General features: G+C 33.0%; 1 protein-coding gene across 1 annotated transcript; it reads right to left on the reverse strand.

The window, feature by feature from the left end:
- Positions 1-2,066: 2,066 nt before the first annotated feature.
- On the reverse strand, positions 2,067-4,821 carry LOC145092846 (putative inactive receptor kinase At5g16590). The gene is made up of 2 exons (XM_079030830.1): positions 3,439-4,821; positions 2,067-2,808 (listed from the first exon to the last, which is right to left on the reverse strand). The coding sequence occupies exons 1-2, from the start codon at positions 4,754-4,756 to the stop codon at positions 2,192-2,194; spliced, it is 1,935 nt and encodes a 644-aa protein (XP_078886956.1). The 5' UTR covers positions 4,757-4,821; the 3' UTR covers positions 2,067-2,191.
- Between the last annotated feature and the right edge of the window lie 5,408 nt (positions 4,822-10,229).

A 10,229-nucleotide genomic window follows, 5' to 3' on the forward strand; every position in this document is an offset into this window, starting at 1 on the left:
ATTTGCATGATTATTTGTATATGTTTATTGTCTGGTATATGTCGACATATTGTATTGGGTTGAGGTTGTATTGCTCCGTGTGGTAGCCAACAAACCCTAGAGAATTCCATATATGAGTTGAGGGTCGGGTAGGGCATGTCAGACTCATATTGAGGGCTCATGAGCAATCCAGATATGAGTTGAGGACCGGGTGGTATGCCAGATTCGTACTGAGGGCTTGATGGTATTTCAGTCCGATGACTGATCTAGTTAGGAAGCAAACCAAACATAAGTTGTGGGCCCCGAGGGCAAGCCAAACTTATGTTGTGGGATTAGGGGTAATCTAGTCTTTTAGATGTGGACCCATTGCATGTTGTTATTGTATATGTTATTTGCTTATGTGTTGGTACTTTCGGAGAACTCACTAAGCGTTGGCTTACAGTTTTGGGTTATGTTTCAAGTACTTCGGATGACCGCGGGAAGGCGAAGGCATGACCGTACACATCCTCTTGTTATGATCTTTGATTTTGGGCAAATTCTAACATCAGAAATGTTTTGAAAACTATTTTGTAAACACTTTATAGATTTGGGTTGTATTTAAAAAGTTTAAAATTGTCATGATTTTTATGGATGTTACAGTAACCCTAATTTTTTTGTTTTATTATGCTAAGGTTTCATTAGGATCATGTTAGTTTTGTTGTTCATAGTATGTTGCATTCAAAGTGTATACCATAGATCATTTAGTTTGTTCTTAAGTGTTAAGTGAAATCCTGCAAGCACATATTTTTTGTAACCTATAAAATCCATCAGGAATTCCTTTTAATTTTGACTAAGACTATACGGTATGGGGGTGTCAGATGTTTTCGACCTCCGATTTGGCATGCTTTTCCGATGGCAAACATCACCCCATGTCCTTTCTTGTTGTCGACGGCAAGATTCCAACGATTTGGCATGCTTCTCTCTCTCTCTCTCTCTCTCTCTCTCTCTCTCTCTCTCTCCCCCCCCCCCCCTTTACCCTCTTTTAATGGATTTTGGCTAAGGCTTCTGGTATACATTCAACGGCGTGATTGATGTGACATAGTGGTGGGAATGAGAACACCACCCCGTGTAATTGTGGTGATGATGTGGAGTAGTGGATTGTGGTCACCACCACAATTAACCATATCCAATCATATTTTTTCTCTCCTTGTCTCTCTTTACCTCTCTCTACATTTTAAATAATTAAAAATATTATTTATTTATATAATCAAAAAATAAAAGGGATATAATGTTGTGGAAAGATGAGTATACCAACCTAATATGATTGTGTGTGGTGATGAGATTGTAGAGACATGACATCCACTGTATTTATGATTGGTGATGGATACTCTTAAAAGCAAAAGGCTTAAGAGTTTGTCCCGAACACCACATCCTATTTCTATATAGAATGAAAAGCATGACTTTTAGTTCAATGGTATCCGGTGTTGTCCTACCTCCTTGAGGTCGGGAGTTCAAGTTTTGCATTAAACATATGTAGAATAATTTAGGAGCTGTTTAGTATATTTGTTGTTTAAATAATAATAATAATAATAATAATAATAATAATAATAAAGGTTTAGTGAGATGAAGCTTAGGTGGAGTGTCCCGTTCATCCTAATATCCATAACTTTTTATAAGAAAATTACTTAATTTTGTTATTTTCTAATAGAAAAAAAGTTTCCATTTAGAATCTACTCCTTTATATGTGCATTTGATACCGGAACATCAGTCGAATTGGCTCTCACTCACATGCTCCGGTCTCATTCTCTGTCCCTACAACTAATTCGGTTCAGTCATTCTCGTTCGAATAAAAAATATATTTCTTTTGTGTCCCTACAGTTAAATAAAAAGATACTAACTTCTTAATTAAGAACTTCAAGGGAGACACACATTTAATAATCATAAACGACTTTTTAACTTTGACACCTACTCTTCAATGACCAAATAAACAATTGCATTATACACAATTAATTCATCACAATATTACAAAACCACATATAACAACTTAACCACTTCCTTCTTTTGTGGTTCCATACTTCCATATAAAAAAACATGTTTACAAAAAAACAAAGAAAAGAATACCATTCATTTCGATTTCATATCACAATTTACTACACAACCTACAATGTGTATAAAAAATCAACAACAACAAATCAAATATCAAAAACAACAAATTTCAAGAAAACATCAAGAATCAAGAATCACTCACGATATCACTCGATAAATTTCCTTCCCTCTCTTGCACCCCATTCGACCTACAAAGCTCCTCAATTTGACTCATCACATCACCCATCAAAGGCCTCTTATCAGGATATTGTGCACAACATTCAATAGCCAATTGCAACAATTGAACCATATCATCTTCCACATTTTGATACCTAAGAAGCTCAAGATCAAACACTTCAGAAGTCCATTCTTCACGAACCACAGATTGGACCCACCTTGGAAGATCAACCCCTTCTTCATTCAATAACGCATGGGTTGGGGCTTTACCCGTTAAAAGCTCCAATAGTAACACACCAAAACTGTACACGTCAGCTTTTTGGGAGATTTTTCGGATATCCGTAACCTCCGGTGCACGATAGCCGTCTATACGAGTTGGGGTTGAGATGGGGCCCACAAGCTGAGCGAGCCCAAAATCGGAGACACGGGATTCGTAGGTTGTTGTTAAAAGAATGTTTGATGATTTTATGTTTCCGTGAGATACGGTTGGTCCTTGCGCGTGTAAGTAGGTGATTCCGCGGGCCGCTCCGAGTGCGATCGCGGATCGGGTTTCCCAGTTCAATGGTGTTCGACCGGCTCCTCGGTTACCTACACAATAGTTCAATAACATCAGTTTTCTGAAAGTTATTGATCGATAGCTGACAAATTTGTCAGCTATCATTAACTTTGGGTTTTAACACTAAAACTCAAAGTTATTAGTAATAACTTTTTGAGTTTTTTTATAAAAGCTCAAAATGTTACTAGTATTACCAGTAAAGTAACTTCTTGTTTTTTTTAAAAAAGCTCAAAAATTACTAGTATTACTGGTAAAGTAACTTCTTGTTTTTTTTAAGAAAGTTACATTACAAATCTTGTTTTTTCTAATAGTAAAATAAAATAAGTACGGAGTATATTTTATCCCTAATTTTTGTTTTAGGAAGATTGAGAAGAAATGCTTAAATCCAACTACCCCATTAATTTAATACCCTGATTAGTATCTTTAATCTCACTTCATTACCATTTACCAAACGACATTATGTGCAGAGTTATATCAATATATGACAGATCTAAGAACAACCTTGAAATTTTTAATTTGAAAAAGACAGTTGACCACCCACATTATGATTAAAAAATTAGGGAATTTCAAAAATCAAGAATCGAGATCCACGATTTCTTGGTTAATAATTTGAAATTAGGAAATGGTAATTATGTTTAGGAATTGAAGAAGAGATAATTTACCATGTAAGAGAGCAGATAAGCTTCCCATAGGCATGTAATCGTAGACAAGAAGCTTTTCTTCGCCATTGCAGTAGTACGCTCTTAAAGGAACTAAATTCTCATGATCCATTGCTCCTACACCTTCGATTTTCTCTCTGAATTCCTTATCCGCCATTGTTACATCCTTCAACCTTTTCACGGCCACCGCAAAACCCATCTCCAGCACCGCCTTGTAGGCAGTGCCGAATGTCCCTTTCCCTAAAACTTCAGCGGATGCTCTCAGTAAATCCTCCAAATCGAACTTACCTAACTCCTTGTTCTTCTTGAAGAACACTAGCTTTTTAGTAACAACCTCACCGGATTTCCCCTTCGCAGCACCTCCTGCGCCACCAACCGCCGCCGTTAACGATGGGTAACTGTCAACATTCTCAGTGGATTTCTCACGGGGCATCTCAACTTCTACATGCTTTGCTTCGACCAGATCCTTTGGCCTTGTCTCCTCCTTTTGATTTCTCTTCTTACAACACAAAAAGAACAAAATTATAAGAATTAGTAACAGAGCCAGTACGGATCCTATCACAATTCCGGCAATGGCGCCGCCGGAGAGCTTATTTGATTTGGATTTGGATGGCACTGCGCCCGGCCCGGACTCTGACCCGTTACAGCTTGCAAGCGGACCTCCGCAGAGGGAGTTACCGGAAAACGCGGAATCTGGGAAAACCGAGAACTTTGATGGGATTTCTCCGGTTAATTGGTTGTTGGAGACATTGAAAAGGGCGATATTAGTCCGGTTTAGGTCCGGAATTGAACCTGTCAACGCATTGTTCTCCAAATACAATGTGGCTAAACGGGTCAAATTATTAATCGAATTCGGAATAGTACCGGATAAATTGTTGTTCGCGAAGCTAACCCTAACGAGATTCACGAGAGGGGAAAACGAATCCGGAATCGGGCCTGAAAACAGATTGTTTTGGAGGTAGAGATTCCGGAGGTTAACGAGTGAGAAGATGTCTGCGGGGAGAGGACCGGAGAGGGCGTTGTAACGGAGACTGAGAGTGGTGAGTTGGGTCAAATTGCCGAGAGTGTTATCGGGGAGTTGGCCGGAGAGACCCATTCCGGGGAAGTGAAGTTCGACGACACGGTTGGTTTTGTTGTCGCAGAAGACACCGGGCCATGTGCAAGGGGTGGAGGGTTGGGAGATGTTCCATAGGATGGATCTGCCGCCGACGGCTGAGCGGATAGCAAGGATGGCTAACCTGTCGGCGCTCAGGTCAGGCTTACCGGCGATGAAGAGGGAGAAGAAAAGGATTACAGAGAAAAAGAAAGGATTTTTCTTCATCTTGGAGAGAGAGAAAGAAGAGAGAGAGGCCACTACGTTTGAGAGTGGTGTGGCAGTAGGAGTAGAAAAAGAGCAGTTTATTCCTCACTTTCTCTCTCTAGAACGATTCGGGTTGTGGGGCAACTCAATAGAAAAAGTTCAATGAGGTAAGATTCCAAATTTTGAGAAAGATAGGGGCAAACAATGTGACTTTCATAAAAAGTAACGAGTAAAATGTAAAATTGGCAATTGTTCGAAAAAAATAATAATAATAAATTAAGTGGATATAGCCTATTATCTTTTTAACTTGTATTTGTATAGTAGTCTAATTTTTTTTATAGTACAAAAAAATATATTATATTTTTTAATTTATTTTAATATGTTTATAATTTTTAAACTCTCTCACACATATATACACACACCATCATGTTCTTCACAAAACATATATCGAAACAAACCAACAACACAGAAGAAGAATATTATGAACATGTAGTCAAAAGCTACTTTAGTATGTACCCAAATGGAAGAGAAAGGACATAGTCTTCAAATCAGTAAAGGCTGTAAAGCAAAATGAAAAATGAACAGAGATCAAGAAACAAATGCACCTCTCGATATGTAAGCCCTAATTAAAAAAACTAAATACTATGGGTAAATATGAAATCTAAATCGTAGAAACAAAATTCAGGGAAATAGAGATGAACCCTAGATTAAGAGTTCTGCTTTTTGGTCACTATGATGAGAGAGATACTCTTACTTAAACTTGATCAGCCCTTTACTTATGGTTGATTTCTATAAAATGCAACGGATATTACTGTTATTCATTGATTTATAATGTGGATAAGCCTCTTGGTTTGATTTTAAAATGATCATAATGACATTTGACACGACAACAATGTTTTAAAAACCAGTTTTTTAGTTGAACCGGTATGGTGACCGATTACTGGTTGGACCGTCGGTTCAACGGGCTTCTATAATTTTCATATTTTTTCCTATTTTTCTACATACACATAAACATCCATAATTTTAAACATTAAACATACACATAAATATAAGTTGAAGATTAATCCAAATACATTAAAAACGCATAACCGTAAGTTTTACATCAATCTGCGTACATCAAAAATAAAATAAAGTAAAATATGAAAACAAAATATAATTTTAGATAAATACAAACGCATTAAAAAATATTATAATATTTATCATATGTGTTTATTTAAATAAATCTAAATAGATGTGAAAAAAAGTTTGGTATGAAAATGATTAATTTCCATGTGTTTTTGTTTAATTTAACCGGTTCAACCGGATTTTTGTAAAAACCAACCGGTTCATTCCGATTCAGAAATAGATATAAAACTGATGCTAATTGAACCACTTCCTTTTTCGGTTTCCAGTTCAATCAGTCGGTTCAAATCGGTTTTTAAAACATTGCACAAGAGTTATATGATTAACTATCTCTATTATCATTCTTTAATTCATATCATGCTTGATTTAATCTGAATTGATCTAAATGGTCATGGAAATCAATTGGTGTACATATTGGTCATCTAATGAAATTTTATACACATTAAAGTTCATTGTTTTATTAACTTAATCTTATGATTTGATGATCATAAAACAGTTATGATTCAAGCAAATATAATTAGATTTGTCATCTTGACTATATAAACTTAGCAATAGACAATAAAGATACAAATTTTACAAAGAAGGGTTTTTCTATGAAACAAATATGACAAATTAAATAATTAATAATATCACAATAGAAATCAAAGCATAACTTTAAGGTTTATATACATCTAAGAAAAAACAAAGGGTGGGTTTTTATCCTATAATTTAAGTATATTAGAGAAGGAAATCATAAAAAGTAGAAAAAAAATTCACAAATAGTCCTTTAGGTTTATCGTTTTTTTTAAATGGTCTCTATTAAACTTTTCCCTTGAGATGGTTCCTATAGAGCAAATCTTACACACTAATGGTACTTATTGTGGATGTCTATTAGATGGATCTATTAAGTTGATTTTTTTTATAATGATTATTTCTATGATTTTGTGAAACTTGATTAAGGAACATTTGTAAAAATTTATGCAAGAACCATTTGAAATATTACAAGGTTAGTCTCTCAATTTTTTTTTCTTTTTACATTTTCGACCCTCTTTTATTACTATTTTTTAATTTAAATTTCTTTTAAAATTCTTCTTAATTTTTTCACAACTTTATTATTATTATATATATTTTTAAGTTAAAATTTTAGAAATTAGTTTTTATAACAATTTTTACATGAAATCTTTTTATGAAATACATTTATTTTTATGAAATATATTTATTTTTATATGAAATGTGATATTTATATAAATAAAAAAATTAAAAGTTATAAATTTTAATCATCATAAAAATATATTTTATTTAATATATAAATAATTTTTGGTGTTTAGACTTTATCTAAAATATTTAAACTACAATACATAATTAAATATTTTTGTTTACTATTTTTTATCTGAAATTATTTGAAGTATAAACACATCACTTTATTACTTTTTAATTTTTGCATGATGTAATATTTAACATTTATCTTCATTTATCTAATACAAATATATTTATTTTTAATATATATATATATATATATATATATATATATATATATATATATATATATATATATATGATGTGTTATTATAAAAAATATGTTATTATAGAAATAATAGTATGCCAGTATTTTATTTAAAAATTATATGTATGCGAATTTGAATTAAAAATTAAAATAGGTTTTGGTTTTGGTTTCATAAAGTAAGTACGGTAAATTTTTTATTGGTTTGATATAAACTTTTGAAATTTAATTTTAGAAAGTTATTTAGTTTTATCAAATTTTGAATATATTCTTTAATAAAACATAAACTTTTCAAAGCAATATATATATATATATATATATATATATATATATATATATATATATATATATATATATATATATATATATATGGTTAGGTTATTTTGTTTTTAGTAACTATTGTGTGACAGAATGTACATATCTGGACCATTGGATGGAATATAATCAAAGATCATGATCTGAAGGTCTATGATAGTAGAATAAGATAACATGTACCATATAATCCCACAAATTTGAGCATAAAAGCATTTTAGTCAATTAACCTATATTAAAAAAGGAAATTTTCGGATTTTTAGGGATAATTAAATCCTTTATTTTTAAAATTCTGAATATTTTAAATTAATTTAAAATTAAAAGTCCGATTTTATTCTGTCAGAATGATATAATTTTAACCATAAACTAGTAAATATGTTTTTTCGATTTTATTCTGTTAGAATGCCAGAATGTCAACCATAAACTAGTAAATGCATTCTGAAAGAATACACAAAATCAATTCTTGAACTAATAATATACCAAATAATTACATTGTATGATTATGATTCATTGAATAATAACAAACATTCTGAAAAAATAACAAGTATAATTCTTAAAAAATAACAACATTCTTAAACAATGAGTGTGATCATTATTTAATTCATTCTTCAAGCCTTTCCCATCAGGTCTTCAAGCCATTTTTCAAGCGTACAATACATAAATAATTATTTAAGTACAATTATTTTACACTACGAGTACACTACAAAAAGGGAATACGTACAATTACAAGAACAAGAGAACATTTACACACTATACATAAACAAGTTAATACAGAATTGTGAGCCACTATTTCATTTTACATATTAGGGTATGCGTTAAAGTCCTGATTATAACCAGAGTCTCCTGGAAGGAGAGCGTGGATTTGTGTATAGATCTATACATGACTGACAATCCCGCACCTAAATTGTTAGCTACTATTAGGCCGGAAGGCCTGGGGTGACAAATGTCATAACATTCCGACGCCTGATGAACTTCGCGCAAGCCACTAGTCAGTTTAGCATGGTTATAACCTCACTCACAATAAGTATTAACTAAACATTTTGTTTACGGGGAAAACACATCTTCAAATGTTTTATTTTTATAATAGAACTACATTACAATACAGTTGGTGGATTCCAGGCTCATACAGACAAAGGGTTTTCATATGAATACAATGCAGTACACCATTTTCCCAATACAATATACTATTTCAGAGTACAGTAATAAACATACATTTTGGGAAGACGGAGCATTCATACTTATGAACAAGACTAACATTTTCAAAGAACAATGACAAGCTTTCCATCACAAAAACATACTTATGAACTCACCAACTTAAATGTTGATATACTTTCAAAATCAATTGTATTCTCAAGGAACCTGCTATGATGTAGTGATATGTTAGAACTGTATCTTCGTATATAAGACGTTTCTTTGTTGTAATGATCTGTTAGATATGTACCCTGGTATATAGGATATTGCTATGCTGTAGTCATCTGTTAGATTTGTATCCTGGCATATAAGATGTTGTTATGTTGTAGTGATCTGTTAGATATGTATCCTGGTATATAAGATGTTGCTATGATGAAGTGATTTGTTAGATTTGTATGTCAATATGTACTTGTTGGTTATCATCTAGTGAGTGCCCTTAGGACTCTATGTACTCATGTAGGATAGTCTGAGAACTCTTGATCTAGGTTTTCTTTCATGTTCATTATTTTGTTGTAGCTCTAAAGTAGGCTCATCTGTTCGGGTGGCTATCTCATCTTTAGTTACTTATGGTTACGCATTTCACGGAGGTTAGCTGTTAACAGGATAGTGTGCGGTGTGAGGACTAGTAGTGGTAGTGAGCTGTATGATTGATGTTTGCCTGTATTATGTGCCTACTTGATCTTTATTGTTTATGTGTCGACATATGGTAGCGGTTGGGTTGAGGCAGTCCTGCTTTGTATAGTAGGCAAATATACCTGGTGCGGGCCGACTATAAGTCGTAGGCACAAAGGCTCAACAAGAGCGGTTGGGTTGAGGCGACAGGCCAACAAACCCTGGGCATTCTAATCCGATAACTAATTGGACCCATTGCATGTTGGCATTTCAGTCCAAGGACTAATTGAGCATGTGCATTGCAATCGAGAGGTTGTGGGTCGTTATGCATGCTTGCATTTTTATCCTATGGGGTATTGTGGGGAAAATTCACTAAGATTTATGGTTACCCAATTGTTTATTGTTTCAGGTATTATTAGTGACTATGGAAAGACGAAAGCGGGATTGTACACACTCATCGGCAACATTGAGGATTTTGTGTTCATTATAGTATTCTAATTTTTCATTAATTGTAATTAGGAATAAATATTTTTCTTAAAATGGTTTTATAATTGGGAAGTTTTACTTTAAATAAAATGAAAAATTTTGGTCGTGAAAATGGGACGTTACAATATATATATATATATATATATATATATATATATATATATATATGTATATATGTGTGTGTGTGTGTGTGTGTGTGTGTGTGTGAAAAAGTTCAATAGAGAACCTTTAAGGAACCAATTTTTTTCATGATTTAGAGCTTATTTTTTACCGAAAAAAAAAACTAAAAAT

This window comes from Lactuca serriola, chromosome 3 (assembly GCF_051521515.1).
Source record: "Lactuca serriola cultivar US96UC23 chromosome 3, Lser_US96UC23_V15, whole genome shotgun sequence".
In the NCBI taxonomy this organism is placed as follows: Eukaryota; Viridiplantae; Streptophyta; class Magnoliopsida; order Asterales; family Asteraceae; genus Lactuca; species Lactuca serriola.